At 53.5% G+C, this 15,929-nt stretch overlaps 1 protein-coding gene across 2 annotated transcripts; it reads right to left on the bottom strand.

Moving 5' to 3' along the window:
- Positions 1–161: 161 nt before the first annotated feature.
- LOC136103851 (protein FAM163A-like) lies at positions 162–14,921 on the bottom strand. Of its 2 annotated transcripts, XM_071809991.1 has the most exons (6): positions 14,864–14,921; positions 14,682–14,756; positions 5,159–5,255; positions 4,599–4,621; positions 4,018–4,132; positions 162–2,866 (listed from the first exon to the last, which is right to left on the bottom strand). In XM_071809991.1, the coding sequence occupies exons 5-6, from the start codon at positions 4,108–4,110 to the stop codon at positions 2,474–2,476; spliced, it is 486 nt and encodes a 161-aa protein (XP_071666092.1). In that variant the 5' UTR covers positions 4,111–4,132; positions 4,599–4,621; positions 5,159–5,255; positions 14,682–14,756; positions 14,864–14,921; the 3' UTR covers positions 162–2,473. The 2 variants fall into 2 exon arrangements, with proteins under 2 accessions (XP_071666092.1, XP_065698399.1); XM_065842327.2 differs by lacking the exon at positions 14,682–14,756 and having other exon boundaries at positions 14,864–14,914.
- Between the last annotated feature and the right edge of the window lie 1,008 nt (positions 14,922–15,929).

The raw sequence follows: 15,929 nt of genomic DNA, 5'->3' as shown, positions 1-15,929 counted from the left end.
ACATGTACCTAGGCCAGAGGCAAGGGAGGGAGGAACACAAAAGGAACAAAAGCATGAGCAGAAAGGGTGGGGAGGAAAAATCCTTGCACCAGTACGGCTTCCAGGCAGCACCAGATAAACCTCATTTTATGTTGCCTGCCAAAGAAGAGAAACCACTCCTGTTTTGTATTTCAAAGTCCTCATTTATTTCTGACATTGAATTTGGACCCATAGCTGAGCAAAGGCAGAGAATAGTAACAGAAGGAATCTGAAGTGGAACAAATCTGGGATCCCTGCCCCTACCCTGTCCTCTTCCTCCACCATCCCCAAAATCTTCTGACCCACAGCTGCATCTCCCGTGTTTCCAGCCCTTGCAGACTCACCCGTTTTGCTGTAGCTGTGCCAGACAAGGCACTGTGTTGGCTTTGAGGCCAACCCTCGTCTTGGCCCATTCAGCTACTCAGGAACTGCCTCGCCAGCCTTGGCACCTCGTTAGCTGGCAACAGGTCACGCTTAATTTGCTATAGGATGAAGATGACAAAGTGGACGCCTTCCTTTCACCAGAAAGGATGGGATTTACTGAGTTAGCCAAGATTTTTTTCAAGTTACAGACTTACATTTTCAGGGAGGAGTACTGGCTAGATGGGAAGCAGTAAGAGCATTCAGCCAGTGGGATCCAGAGAGCTTTGCTGCTGCTAATTCGTCTTCTCTCCTGCCTGCCTTTAACATGAGAGGACGTTTAAAACCTGCTATCACTATTTGGAGAACGTTAGGAGACTCTCCGAAAGAGCTGCAGCTAGTCTGAGTGTCCGGTAATGGCAATATGGGTGGGGGAGATGGTGCATAACATTTGCTCAAAAGGCTGTGTAAAACGCAGGTTGGGGCAAGATGTTTGCTTACAAGGACCATCACCACGTTTAGCATTTGTCTAGCTCCTTTTCTTTGGGCAGTTTGAGCAGAGGTGCCAAGGCAGGAGCAGGTCCAAAGTGTAAATTAGCCTTTTGCCTGATAATGTAGACACTCTGGGCTCATGTAGCGTGCGCCTCTATGCCAAGACCTACTTTTTCTGTGCATGAATGGGGGAGGTGAAGTCCAAATCCTTCTGCGGGCAGCAGGATGATTTCTAAATTGTGGCGGTAAAAATAAATAAATAAATAAATAAACCTACCACTCACATTTCTGAACAGTCGCACCCTATATTGCAAAGGCACGGCAAGCGTTTCCTGCCATCGCCTCCAACACATGGCCGTGGGCATCGTCACCGTCCGGGTCCCTCCTCCCTGCCACGGATGGGAAGTGCTCAGCCCAGCGGTCCTGCACCGGTTGCTATGGAAGTGCCTGCGAATGACGAAGATGTCCTTGTAGTAATTTTTCACTTAATTTGATTTATGGAGGAAGGAAGAACTTTCCCACATTCATTTTGCAGAAAGGCAGAGTCACTGGCTGTCGTCACCAGCCACAGAACTGGTGAACCCAGGTTCGGGCCTTGCACCCTCTTCTTCTGAAAGCTAAAAAAAGAGGGGACTGTTGACCACCCAAACATCACTCTCCCGTGGGAGGTTGTGGGCCCTGTGAAGGAGGAGATGTGACCTGATGGCTTCTGGTGCTGCTGTTGAAAGCAAAAGCCACCCCAAAGCCAGCCTTCCTCTGGCTGTGCGGAGCTGTCAGGGTGGGCTGTGTCAAGCTTCCAACACCAAAGGTGATTCAAACTGCCGTTATACAGGGATGCAATTCCTCCCGTAAGTAAAATCCTGCCATTTTTTAATGGGTCAAAGTTAAAATAGCTCCTTAGAAAGCTTGTGAAGAGTAGGAGAGGTGGGGGCTCTGGCTGCAGAACCATCAGCCTGTGCCCATTTGCGTGGGTGAGCGGTTTCACAAGCAAATTTTCCTCCCCTCGCCTGTGATCTAAATTCATGTCTCGAACTCCTCCAGCATGTGCAAAGACCGAAGCGGGTGGGAGCCAGTGTCTTATCTTACACTCGAACACAAAAGCTAACTGTTAGCGGCAACTAACGCGGTGCGAGGGGAGAAGGACAATCCCGATCTTCCCTCCGTGGCTTTCCCATCGCCAAGGAGCGCTGCCATTCCCTGCTCAACAGTGGCAACTGGTCATGCCGGAGGTGGTGGGACAGGCATCTCCTCGAGTGGCTGCATGGGGATGCCCAAGACCTTGCTCTGGGCTCGGGGAGTCAGGAGTAATTAAATTAGGTTGTACTGTACATAGCCCTCGTTAGACAAGTCCCGTCAGGAGATAGAGTAGAATAATAATGACACTTATGATGGGTTCAGAGGTGGCCGGTTAGATGTCATTGCCCTTGGAGATCTCTCTTGTCTTCTCGCCCATGCTGGGCAGTTCAGCAGGAGGACCACGCTGGTCTTAGGCTGGGCTTAGGGGGTCCTCTCTGCAGGTCCTCCCCTGCCAAAGACAAGTGAAAAGCCCCTTCCTTGGAGCAGGCGCTGGCTGGGGGACACCCCGTGTGAGTGGACATGGTGGCTACACCTCCGTACTGACAGCCCGCGGGTTGGGGAAGCCCTCGCGGAGGAGGCCGTGCCGGCTCACCGGATAGCCTTGCAGGGCGGCCATGTTGAGGGGCGGCCCCATCTCCTTGTAGCACGTGGGGGTGTAGGTGACCCTCTCCCCGCCATTGCGCACCATGTCGGCAGTTCGGATGTAAAAGGGGGAGGCGTAAGGGGAGCAGGTCGGGCAGTAGGTGTGAGCCCCGTGGTGGTTGAGCTCACTGCGGGGGCTGCCCTGGCCATCCACCACCCGGGAGTTGCAGGCGTTGCACGGGCCGAGGTGCGAGTGCGTGGGAAGGTCGGGCTCTTCCTCTTCCTCCTCCTCCTCCTCCTCTTCCTCATCGGAGTCATCTTTCTTGCAGCAGTAGTACTGTGTGGAAGGGAAGGGGTTGGATTAGGTGAAGCAGAGCAGCAGATTCGGCTTCACAGCCAGCACTGCCGCATCACTGAATCATCTTGGTTGGAAGAGACCCTCAAGATCTTCAAGTCCAATCGTGAGCCCAGCCCTAGCACTAACTCATGTCCCTGAGAACCTCATCTATGCGTCTGTTCAACCCCTCCAGGGACAGTGACTCCACCACTGCACTGGCAGCCTGTTCCAATGCCCAACAACCCTTTCTGGGAAGCAATTTTTCCTAATACCTAATCTAAACCTCCCCTGGCACAACTTGAGGCCATTTCTTCTCATCCTATCACTTGGTACTTGGGAGGAGAGACCAACCCCCTCCATGCTCCAAGCTCCTTCCAGGCAGTTCAGAGATCAGAAGGTCTCCCCTCAGCTCCTGTTCTCCAGGCTGAACCCCCAGGTCCCTCAGCCGCTCCCATCACACTTGTGCTCCAGACCTTTTACCAGCTCCATTCCCTTCTCTCAACTCACTCCAGCACCTCAGTGTGTCCCTGTTCCCCCCATCCCCCTGCCAGACAGACACTCCGTCAGCCTCTGGCTGCTCCGCTCCATCAGTACCTGGGTCCTGCAAAGCAGCAGAAGCCAGACAAAACCCAGACCTGAGCACGATGCAGAAGGCAGCTGCTGGGGAACTTGTCATCTCCCTTTCCAGCAAGGTTTGCAAGGGGAAGAAGGTATTTTACTGTGCCAGTTGGAAACTTCTCTAAGTAACGGCTGTGCTTTTCATCACATGTGCACTGCTGCATGGCCCAGACTTCACATTAACTTTTAAAGAGCAAGAGGCTGTAGCTAGCTGTTGTTGAAAGCCTCCTCGTTTAATTTACAGGGGAAAAAAAAATAAATGTAACAGTCTCCATCTGGTATTGCAAACCCAGCCAAGCCTACATCGAAATTCACAAGTACTGCAGAGCCTCAAAAAAGCCTTAGGGGAGTCCCCCTGCGCCAGGAGGAGGAAAGGACATAACTCTGCAGCAAGTGGGGGGAAAAAGAAGTTTGACTCCCTGCCTGTCACGGGTAAGAAACCCCCTCTGAGACCCTTCCTGCAGCAGTTTGGCCCGAGAAGCATCGATCCTGCCAAGGTCCATGACAAGATAGGGGACGGCCCCGGTGCTCACCTGTAGCCTACAGTAGCAGAGCACGGCAATGATGCACAGTAGGATCACTGTCGCTAGGATTCCCCCGGTGATAACAACAGTTCCCGCTGTCATCCGACCAATTCTCCATCAAACTCTGAAAGGCAGAGCCACAGGGACATGAGAGTCACCTACCACAGCTTTGTCATCACATCACAGACATGATGCCTGCATCCCAAAATATCGCATTCCCGTTCCTCCCTCCCCAACTGGAAAACTATCACCCAATATCCCTCTCCTTCTCTTAGCAAGAGAACACCTGAAATGCAGCATCACGTTCCCTCACTGCGCTTGGCTCGGGGTCTTTGGGAAACACCCTCTGGTCCACCTGCAGAGCCTCTCCCCTCGCTGAGCCAAAAGGGCCGGTTTCCACCCTCCTGGCAGAAAATACAGCTTCTGCTTTGAAACACAGAAGCAAACTTGGGTTTCCACCAGGAAAAGTCAAACGGGAGTCTTTGAACTCTGCAAATCTGGTAGTCTGAGCCCAAAAAACACACCCCAGCTGCCCACCAATGGGTCTAACATGGGCTTGGCATGGGACATAGGACCTGGGGGCTACTTACGTTCAGTGACGGAGGCGTTGGACCTGGAAGGAGCAGAAGGAGAGGTTAGCCATGGCCCGTCAGCACCCCTCCCACATGTTTCCCCGCTTCCTGAGAATTTGCCTTAATTTGGGACCTGCGGGAAGCCCTGCTCCATGTTCCACATCCCACAGGGATGGGGCTCAGCTTATCCAGGAGCCTCTGTGGTGCAAAAAGCATTTTGGGTCCTGTAGATGATGATGATTATATTATTATTATTAATATTATTATTAGTTTCTTTAATTTGGAGTGGGGAAAAGAGGCATTTCCCAAACTCAGATAAATACTCCACAGGACAAGGCTGTGCCATCAGCAGTTTGTGAATCAGGCAGCTTCGCAGGGCACAGGTCTGGCTTAGTCAGCACTTGGCCTTTTCCTCTTTAAAATTAATTATGGAGGAGGCAGATGCATTGTCTCGCAAGTGGACAATGCTTTATGTGCTGCTGGGAAAGGGGCTCTCCCCTCCAACCCCTCTGGGGCTGGCAGGTCCCAGTGTCCCCTGCCACATCCCAGTGTCCCCTCACCACCTCGTGGGCACCTACCTGGAAAAGGACAATAAGGATGTTGCGGTCACGCTGGCCCCAGGGTGGGCGGCCAGGACAAGCAGCGCTGCATGGCCATAGGGAGGGACTGGAAGCCCTGGGAGGGAGGACAAGGAGAAAAAAACTACCATTAGCTCAGCCACCTCTGCCCAAGGGGGCTTCCCAGTGTCCCCATCCTTGCTGATACCTCCTGTGTCCCTGCATCAGAGCTGAATAAATTGCTTTTTTATGGGAGACTGTCAGAAAAGGTGTGCTCTACACAGGTAGATAAACCCAAACCACCAGGATCCCACACCTGAAACCTGCCATTTCAGCAAAAGCAAGAGACTTGCACCCAAGAAGTGGGTGCACCCATCGCCCCCACCCTCTGGCAATGTCTGGCACAACCACATTTCATTACCGGCTGCCGCATCCCTCTGCGCCTCGTCCAGCGCAAGGCTAATTGATAGGGCCCAAGTGCCAGCTGGTTGCAGCCAAGGAGATCTAATTACCCCTTGCCACGTGGCCCTAATTGACGGAGGGAGGTGGCAGCTTCCAGACAAGACCTGCCCAACGCTGCCCTGGCCTCTGACTGCCCCACATGCTGGTGAGCACCGCAGGGAGCCCTTCCAGCCCCCCCCAAACCCCCCACCCTCCTCACTCTGCTGCAGTGATTTGCAGGATCCTGCCTGCCACAGATTGATTTTCAGCTCTTGGAAAGTTCCTGTACGAAGCCAAAAGGCGGGCATGCATTGGATTTCCTCCCCAAGCTGCTCTCACACATGAAACAAAGGAAAAAAAAAAGAAACACAACTGAGAAATCAATAGGTCCATAACCCAGCTAATATCTCCATCCATCATGGGACCCAATGCAGAGCTAATAATAGAGACCAACACATTCAGCTCCTGCACCTTATTCCCAAACTGCACCCTGAAACATTGCTAAGAGCTAGGGGCACCAGGGATGGTAGGGGAGACATACATGGGAGCCTTCGATGGAGTTATCACCTCCCCAGGTGCCATCCTCAACAGGGAAAAGCTGCCGGTGGGTGGCTGGAAAAAGCAAACGTCGACCTTTGACGCCCCCCGAGAGAGATGCGCCATGAGCTGGGCAGTGATGGATGATGCAGGCAGCCGTTCACATCCAGAAAACTTCATTTCATGGGAGCTGTGATTTGATTTAGAGCTCAGAGAGCAGCATCCAATTAGCCTGAGGTTTGGAGCGAGCAGGCAGCCTTGGAGAATGACCCCAGGCAGGGAGGGAACAGCCCTGGGGACCCTTTGGTCACGTCCAAGTCCAATTGGCACTGCCTTGAGGATGTCTGGGCTTCCACGTGCCCCATCTCCAGTATCCCCATTTCTGGGGACGCTGGGATCAATGCTTCACCAGCCACACTCAGGAGCCAGACTACTGCTTTTGAAAATAGAGAATGTTAAAAAAAAAAGGCAAAAATAAAAACGAACCAGAAGTGATGTGCTGCCTTTCCTCATCTCTTTGGAGGTGATGCTTTCAGAGAAAAGGGGTTGCGAGTTGTTTAAATATTTAAATATCCCACACTAAGCAAATGGCCTTGGGGCTCACTACTCCTGGGCAGCTCAGGAGAGGGGGCTACAAGCCACGGGCAGCTGTGGGGACCATCTGGCACAGAAACCATTGCTGAATAAAATCAGGGTTTTTCTGAGTAGGGCTGCATTACCCTCCCTGGCCCCCTCTGGCTCTCGGGCAAGCGATTTGAGATGCTAGGCAGAGGTGTCATGCTGTCCCCGATGGGGATGGGAGCGGGTGGCGGGAGGGTCCCCGGGCCGTATCGAACTCCTCCGGGCTGGCACGCAAAACCGCTTGCTGCAGAGATACATTTTCTTTAATTGATGTCGCCTCGCAGCACAAAGTTACGGCCTGAAAAGTGACTCTGGGAAACGAGCGGCATCGCAGGCTTCTATATTTATTCTCCTTCAATGACGTCCACAGCAGATTTGCAGGGTTTGCAGGTCGATGGGAGGTTTTTGCCAGCCGCTAGCACTCTCAGCCCAGCTGAGAAACTCCTGTCCTTCCTCTCCTGCCCCACCAGCCTCAAGGCTCACCCCCCATCCAACAAGGGTCCAACGCTAACACAAGACACAGGAGCAGGTTTTAGGCTATTTGCTGGGAGCATCGTGCCCAAACCTCACCGGCGAGTCCTGCCCCAGCCCGGGCTCTGCTCTCCCCGTTTTGCTCTGCAGCTCATGGGCTAATTCAATGAAATGTCTGCCTGGGAAATTAGCCCCGGCCGCTGTTTTACCAGAATCATCTCCCCGGGCCTAATTGGAAAAAAACAGCATCAGGGGCTGCCTTTTCAAAACAGATTATGGCAGCAAACAACAGGGTGACTGCGTCCTGCCCTGCAATGTCCTGCCCTGCACTGTCCTGCCCTGCACCTCAGCCCGGTGGAATTTGGCTGGATTAACCCGCAACTGCAAACTGTAGCAAGAGAGGGAGGACATGAGTAGCACTGTCCCCCCAGCCATGGGGCAGAACGGGTGCACAGGGAGGGCTGAGACCCTGCAAACTTATTGCACACCAGATATTCTGTGCTGCAACACATAAGGGGACAAGCCAAGTCATGGGGGAACAGAAACAAGATCTTCCCCCAAAATAAGCCAAACCCAAATGAAATTTCACCCAAAAAGCGATGGCAACGTGGGATGCAAGAGGATGCGGGGGCCTGCACGAGCCAACAGCCCCCCAGCACTCCCCGCTGTGCTTCTTGCCCAGGTCCCAAACCACTGGGTCACTTCAGAGCCTTTAAACTCTTAATTAAGGGATCCATGGGAGTCCCAGAGAGCCAAACCTGCTGCCTGCCCCAGGCACTGCAAACACTGAATTTTGGAGGAGTCAAAAACTGCTGTTTTGCTTTGCCCTTGCGCATGAGTGTGCTTAAGCCCCATCATTTCAGGAGGGGCCAGCCCCTTCTGACTTTTGATATTCTGTTACTAAATATACTGAGGAAAAAGCATCTTTAAGGCATAACAATTGCCCTGCTCCCTCCTGCGGCAATAACACCCCCAGGAGCATCACTGGGCTCCGTGGGTGGTTCTGCCCAGGTTATATTCCAGTTTGGACCAGCCAGTGGACAGAAATCACAGCAGCAGTTGGGAAAACTTTGTTTGCAGCCTGCTGCAAAGAACACCAAAAAAGGCTTTTTCCCGTTCCCTACACAAGGCTTTTTCGTGCCTTTTTTCGTGCCTGGCTCTTTTGGTGCCTTGAGCCACCCGGGGTTTGTCCCAACAGTTTTCCCAGGGAAACCTCAGCCACCACCCTGCTCCTTGCTCCTGGCCACCACAAGGACACCTGGGTCACAGAGGTGACACTGGCCCCCAGCTGAGGCTCTAGAGATTTGCAGTCAGTCATCAAAACCAAAAAATCCTGTGCCCTGTCACAAGCCTGCCCTTGGTTTTCCTCCACCATGGCTCAAGGGTACCCCAGTACCTGCACCAGTTCCCCAGGGCTCCCCACCACCTCCTTCCAAGGTAAGGGATGGGAAAGAAGGAAGACCAACAGCGTTTTGGAACCTGCTCTTTTCTTGCAAAAGCCTTGTGGAAAAAGCAAGATATTAATTGCAATTAACAAAAAATCAGACCACTTCAAGGGTGGAAGCTGCCAGTCAGACCCTGGCTCCTGGGTGGGTGCAAAGGGCTGCGCTCCTGCTGTTAACACCGTGCTCCTGAACCACCAAGCCCAGCAGATCCCCTTTCCTGACCACCAAACTCTGCCAAAAAACACCTTTCTGTCAATCCAGGTTTGCTCCATTCCACGCTGGGCCTCATCCTACCCTGTGGGAGTCCAAGACACCTTCCCCAGCGGCGGCAATCACCTTTCCAGCCATGCAAGGCTGAACATCTCCCTCCCATCTCCGGGCATGACTGCACCAGGTGCACGAAGCCCCAGCATGTCCTGGGACCGGCCGGCACATCCACAGCCCTGTCCCAGGGAGACCTCCCAGCACTTCTCAGATTTTTGAAGGAAGGGCGGCTTTGCAGGCTGGGACACCTCGGGCACGGATTAAACCCGTATCTTGTTACCTGGGCATCTCATCTGCCCTTTATTTCCTTAAGCAACTATTCAGATCCTGTCTCACCTGCCTGCGTGGATTAACTGGAGCCCCGAAATCCCCTGCTGCAGCAGTACCCGAGTGTTTCCAGCATAGAGCACAAGAGATGGATCCTCATGAGCACAGAAAGGAGCAGGAGAGGCTATTTGCTTCCACCCCAACGTCACCCTTGGTGTTTGCACAAACTCATTGCACTAATGTAGGTATCCCATGGCTGATTTAACCTCATGGTAGAGCACCAACACAACACAGGTATTTCCCCTCCATCAGCCAGCATTGCCCAGGAAAAGCCAAGAAAGCACCAGTGAAACAAACTGGGGCAGCTGGGATCTCTTTAAAAGCTCTCAGCCTCCAGCTGTTCCACAGTGAGGCCTCAGGGAGGAGGAAGGTCCAGGTGATGGCTCAGGATCCTGCAGACCCTCCCCAGCTCCGTGACAGGACCACCCTCCCTTCAAGGATGCTCTGCTGCTCATTCCCAGTCCAATGAGAGCATTTCTGCAGACCCTCCTTACTCCTAGATGAAACCTTCACCTCCTCAGCACCCATTTATTTTCACACCAGGAGGTTCTTCCCATCAGGGCAAGGGGATGGAGACCTTGGCTGGGTCTCTCATTCCCCAGGGGCTGCAAACACACCCTGTGCAGCTACAATCTTCTCCCCAGGTTGATTTTCTCGCTGCTCCGCCCCAGGAAGGTGCATGCTCTGCTCTCCAGCAGGGCTAATCCCACCAGGGAACGCAGGGACACCACATGCATCTTCACCCAGGCATGAATGGGAAGGGGACGATCAGTCCCAGCAGAGGCATTGTACAACACAGTCTGGAGCGTCCCTGCAGAGCATCCCCAACAAGAGCCAACTGAGCACAACAGCAAGTTTCTCACTAAAGATTTTTTTTCATTAAGCCATTTTCTCGCAAGCTTTGTTTGAAACAGGACCCAGGACATCATCTCCTCCAGGCATTACCTTGTTATCTCCCTCCTTACCCTGGACATGGCTGCTGTCTCACCCTTTCTACCTGGTTTCACTCACTCTTGTGAAAATCTTCTGCTTAATTTCCACCCAGATTTGTCCTCACTGTCCTGTCTCTGTTCTTCCCAGTCTGACATAGGAAACATGACTTGTGCAAAACCTTTCCGTGTAGTAGCAAGCTCTGCTCCTGGACGTAAAGCCCAGGGGAAAAGCTCTCACCAAGGCTGGAGCCTCTGTAATCCCATCGGCTTCAGCCCCCCCGGCACAGCACGCTCAGGCAATGCTGTCCGAGTCACGCTGGGGCGGATCTGTCATGCCTTGACGTCACACAATTTATTTGTTTTGCTAACATAAAACATAAAATAAATTATCCTGCTCAACCTCTGGTTTTAATTCGTACCCTCCCACAGCCTGGATAACGCTATGGGAGTCAGTGGCTGAAATAGCGACTGCACATTTGAGGGATGTTGCTCCCCAGGGACATGCAGGGGACGTCCCTCTGTGTCCTGCCAGCATCTGCCCTCCCTGCCGCCTGCAAGTGTGCCAGAAAGACAGCCACTGTGGAGGGATTAAATCAGCAAAGACACCATTATGGGTAACTGAGCTGTTTGCCAGTTGGGTAGAGTAAGAGAAGATGAGCCTTGCATCTGATCAGGAGGAGAAGGGCCACCAGCATCCCTGTCAGCTCATGAGCTCTTCAAATCCCATTTACAGCTAGGAAAACTGGATGGATGTCTGTCACTGATGCACCACACTTTCCCTTTTGTATTTTGGTGCTTGCTTGACATTCATCTCCATCCAGCTGCAGAGCTGAGGTCTCCCCCTGTTGCCCACCAGACCAGATACAGGTTGAAAAGGACACAGCCATCAGCATCTTTAACAAACCAGGAGCCAAAAACCAGTTCAACTTACATCTCTGCCCACTTCTAGCCATGCAAGTGCCCTTCAGCATCAGGGAGCAGATAACCCTCAGACCACCGCTCCTCCCAAAGAACTTAATGTGAGGACTGGTTATAATTTAATCCCACTCCTGTAGCATCTGCAAACGTAGAGATCTGGGAAAAAAGTTCTTTTTTTCATGGAAAAGGGAGATGGACAGCACTGTGGTCCAGTCCCAGGGAGGAGGGCATGGGGAAGCGCAGCCTCTTTCTCCACATGATGCAAGACCTGCTGCTCCGACTGTCAGCATCCCCCCGGCATGTTCGCTTGGAGTAGAAACAGAGATTTATTTTAATGACTCATTAAAGCCTAATTGCATTCAGGCAGTAATACAGAGAGAGGAGCCTCCCACGTGCGGCAGTACTACAGTCAGGAGGGCTCTCAAAGCCTCCCCGAAAGCACAAGGCAGACAGACAGACTGTCTCTTTTCGGCGGGACCAGACAGCGGGGACAGGTGCTGGCTCTGGAGCAGTGCGGCATCATGGTCAGGATCCAAAAAAACAGCCCGGGAAAGTCTGTGTTCTTCTCTTCATTCGCCTCCATCTGCCCAATGCGACGGCTGCCGCTGGCTGCTCATCCCTGAGCTGCCCTGCAGCTTGGATGCCCATCTCCAGACCCTGGGGCCGGGAGCTATTTCGGGGGGTGGCCACACATGCTTTTAACTCCCCTGTGCATTTAAGGACCCTGTAGCAAGAATGGGGAGCTCGGCAGGGTGGGGTTTGTGCAGGAACCACTGCAGATTACCCTGGCAGGGAGGTGGACACAGCACAGGCACAAGCAGCTTCTCTCATCTCAAGAGCACCCTGGGTTGGGGACAACCAAGCAGTCACACTAAAAACCAGCCAGTTTGAAGGGGAACCAGCCAAAACTGCACTGCCTGCAGTCTGGGTACCTCCTTGTCACTGATACTACACACGAGGAACTCTGCACTCTGCTTCCTCTGCTTTTTCGGGTGCCCCAGCTGGTTCTGCCCTTCCTGGCAGGACACAGACCCAATGACAGCCTCGTCACCCACAGGGATGGGAGCTTACAGCCACCCTGACCCCCAGGGGTCCCCGTCACTGGGACACACACTGCACAGCCAGTGAGGATCAATCTTCATCAACTTGCAGCTTTCTCCCCCCAGAAAGCTGTCCCACGCAGGCACGACAGAGCAGCAGGCTCCCCTTCCCACTCCTCAGTTCGGATGCCCACAGTACCCACAAAGATCCTGACCCTGTGCCATGGGAGGACAGCACGCTCAGGGACGGGCCCCCCATGGGACAGGCACAGGTCTCCAAACACAGCTTCACTTTTTATACCAACAGGAATTCATCCCTCTGGGACTGATCCTGGACCACAGCCCATGGGCTGCACAGATCCAGGGAAAAATGGAGCTGCTCGTTGTTCTGGGCCAACACAGGGGCACAGCGCCCAATCCCAAGCCCGCTGTTTAGGGTAAATCCAAGTGGAGTCACCCCAAGATCAGGTCCAAGAGTGACTTTTCCATAAAGCTGTGGGAAAACTGCACCCACGGTTGCTTTACAAGATCACTCACACTCCTCTTACTCACTGCATTCCAGCCGGGATGAGGAGGCACAATGCAACCAAGCACAGACAGGTCAGCTCTGCAGAGCAAACCCCTTTGCTGGATTTCAGACCAGCTATTTCTATTTTTTTTTTTCTCTAGTTGATTCAGCACACTGTGGGGACACAAACTCATTCATTGCTCAAGATGCTCCACCTCACCCAGCCCGCGCTGCCCGGCATGGTCACACACACACCATCACACATGCCCAGCAAGAAGAAAAACCCACCATGAAGTCTCTTAATGTCTCCTGCAAATGAAGTGTGAAACGTGCTTTCAAGAAAACAAGGGTAACGGAGCCTCAATAAATATTTCATCCTGGTGGGAAAGCAGTGATGGGGAAGGTCGGGCGGGCAGAGATGCTGGGAGGGATGGGGGATGGCAGGGATGGAGGCAGATGGGGCTGGGAACAATGGGGATGCCATAGCCTGACCTTATTTCTGCTTGCTGCTTGCCCTGGGGGCTACTGGGTTTGAGGCATGACCACAAAAAGCAGGGAAGTAGCTCTTGTGTTCCCATTTGTGCCCGTGGCTAAGGTCCTACTTCGGCCAGTAGCGGAGCTCCTCCGAAAACCCCATCTTAACACTTCCCAGCAGACAGGCAGCTGCCTGGGTCACCATTGGTCCACGCACCCAAAATGTTCCCATGCAAAATGTCTGGAGGATGCTCAGCATCCCTTCGGAGAGGAGGGTTTGCTGAGTGGAAAATCCTCTGCACCTGATTTCTACTTTGTTTGGGGTCTTTTGGACTGGAGAGGAGTGGGGCTGGGCAGCCCTGCCTAAGCAGGGCTCTGTCCTAAGGCCTGTGGTTAGGCTAAAATCCAGCACTTTGGAAGGAGGCAGGAGAAGATCGCACAACCCAGTAGAGACAGTGCCAGAATGGAATTGGACTCACCGATCCGATGTCCACCACAAGGTCAGGAACAGCAGCCTATTGCCACCTTTCCCTCTTGGCTTTTCAACAGGTGAAAAAGCCCTTCCTAGAAAAAACCTTTTGTCCCCTTCCCTGGCAAAAACCAGGGTAGAGCCCATCGGATTTCACGGGGACAACACTGAATGCCCACTAGCAGCCCCAGTACACCCAGTGCCCCAAAACAACGACTCAGATAAGTGAGGAGCAAGGCTGGGGGAGGGAAGAAAATAGCCCCAGTAATACAAGCCTCCATCGGGGTGGAATATTCCACCACACCTTAGAAAATCTCTCTGCTGGAGAGACAATCAATAGCACGCAAACAAAATCCAGCTGAAAACACTGAATGTTTCCACATGCCCTTTTGCAGGGAATAAAATCCTCCAGGATAACCTTAGGAGAAAACAAAAGCCAGGCAAATAACTTGAGCGCAGGTCTCCTTTAATTACCGCAGCACGGTAAGAGATAAAACAGAGATCCTTTGGAATAAACAAAAGGATTTGATTTCCTCCACTTCAGCGAAGGCAGTCACCATTTCCACCGAGGGGTTTGGTAGTGAGGTTGGGGATTTGTCGGGCCATCACGTCCTTGCTGAATGGCAAGGCTTTGGGCTCCCACCGAGGGAGCAAGAGGCTCAGCCCCAGGCTTGGGACTTTCAAAACTTCACCCAGATATGAAGAAGTAGGATTTAGAGACGGGTAAACTCAGTCCTACCCACCTGAGCAGCCAGAAGAGTTAAGGGCTACTTAAAAAACCCAGCTCAATACGAAGTCGGATCACATAACCCTGAGAAAATAAGCCAGGACCTTGCAGGGAACCACAACCCTGGAGCTTCACCTGGACGAGGCTGTGGCGCTGGGGCTCAGCGCAGCCCCGGGATGCGGGGAGCGGGATACGGGGAGCATCCCACCCGGACACCCCAGCCCGCCCTGTACGCAGCGCCCCACCGGCCGAGCTCCTCTTCCCACCACAGCCCCAAATTCAAGCGAGAGCCTTTCCCTTGCTCCGACCAGCCCGCAAAGCCCCGGTGCCCGGGGAAAGGGGTGTTGAGAGGGGGATGCCCGAGCCGTACCTGTGCGCCCGGGCCGGGCAGGAGCGGGGAGCGGCGCAGGCAGCAGCGGAGCCGGGTCCGGCAGCACCGCGGCGGCTGGCGGGGCAGCGGGAGGAAGGGGAGGAGGAAGAGGATCACAGTAATAATAGTAATAATAACGACAGCGATAATAATAAGAAATAAAACGAAAAAAGAATAATCACCGGAGCGGAGGAGCGGGAGAGCCGAGGCGGGTCCGGCCGGCGGGGGTGGAGGCGAGCAGGGGAGGAGTTCGCCCCCAGCACCGCCCCCCGCACCGCCCCCGAAACAAGAGGGGTGCACCCAGGCAGCCCCCCCCAGCCTCCACCTCTCCCGGGGGGGCACACACGGGTAGCTTCCCCTGAACACCCCCAGGGCACCCCCAAGCCTGAGCCCTGCAGCACCCCAGGCACTATCAAACTTGCAGCATCATCAAGCCCAGGTCTTACAGCACCCCTGAACACCCCAAACGCACCCCTGGCCCCATTAGTGTCCCCGGTGCTGCCACCATCACCAGCCCAATGCCAAGGGCCTGGAGCTTCTGGCTCCAGCTTGATCCATCCTGGCACATCCCAGATAATGACAGCACGGGCAGGGACGTGGTGCTGCAAACAGCTGGGAGAAAAACCCATCACACTGCTGGGAAAAGGATGAGTTGGGGCAGGGGGAGGGTGCCAGGCCTACCCACTATTTTTCAAACAAGATTACCCGTCAGCCCATGACTCTCGATAAAACAGAGACAACCTTCAGGATACATTGTCTTCCCAGCGCGAGGTCAGCTGCACTACAGTGTTTTCCTGTTCTGCCAGAGCTTGGGCCATTGCTGCAGTGCCCCAAGCACATGCCAGCACTGGGGAGCCACAAACACATGTGCACACAGAAAGGTGCTGCCCCCTACAAGTGCTTCCAGCTGTTGGGAAGCTTTGAAGCTCCAAATCAAGAGTTTAAACTGGAGAAAGTACAGCTTGCAGCTGGCACTGCCTTTGGAAATGGAGAGCTGCTCACTTCTGCAAGCTGTGATACAGATAATCAAATCTCGTGCCTTGCGCTGTGAGCTGGCTGTTGTGAGGGCGAGAATTGCCATGTGAGAACATGTGTTTGCCTGTTTCTCTCTGATTTCAGCCTCTGTAGGGCATGAGAGCCACTACAAGGCAATGCAGCTTGGTGGAATGGAAGACCTATGCTACAGTGAGCCTGTCAAATCCTCCTGTGCCTCAGTTTCCCCATTTTTAAGTAAGGGACACTGCCAAT

Source organism: Patagioenas fasciata, chromosome 6 (genome assembly GCF_037038585.1).
Source record: "Patagioenas fasciata isolate bPatFas1 chromosome 6, bPatFas1.hap1, whole genome shotgun sequence".
NCBI classification, from domain to species: domain Eukaryota; kingdom Metazoa; phylum Chordata; class Aves; order Columbiformes; family Columbidae; genus Patagioenas; species Patagioenas fasciata.
Note: the sequence above shows the minus strand (reverse complement) of the source record. Positions and strands in the feature narration are given on the sequence as shown.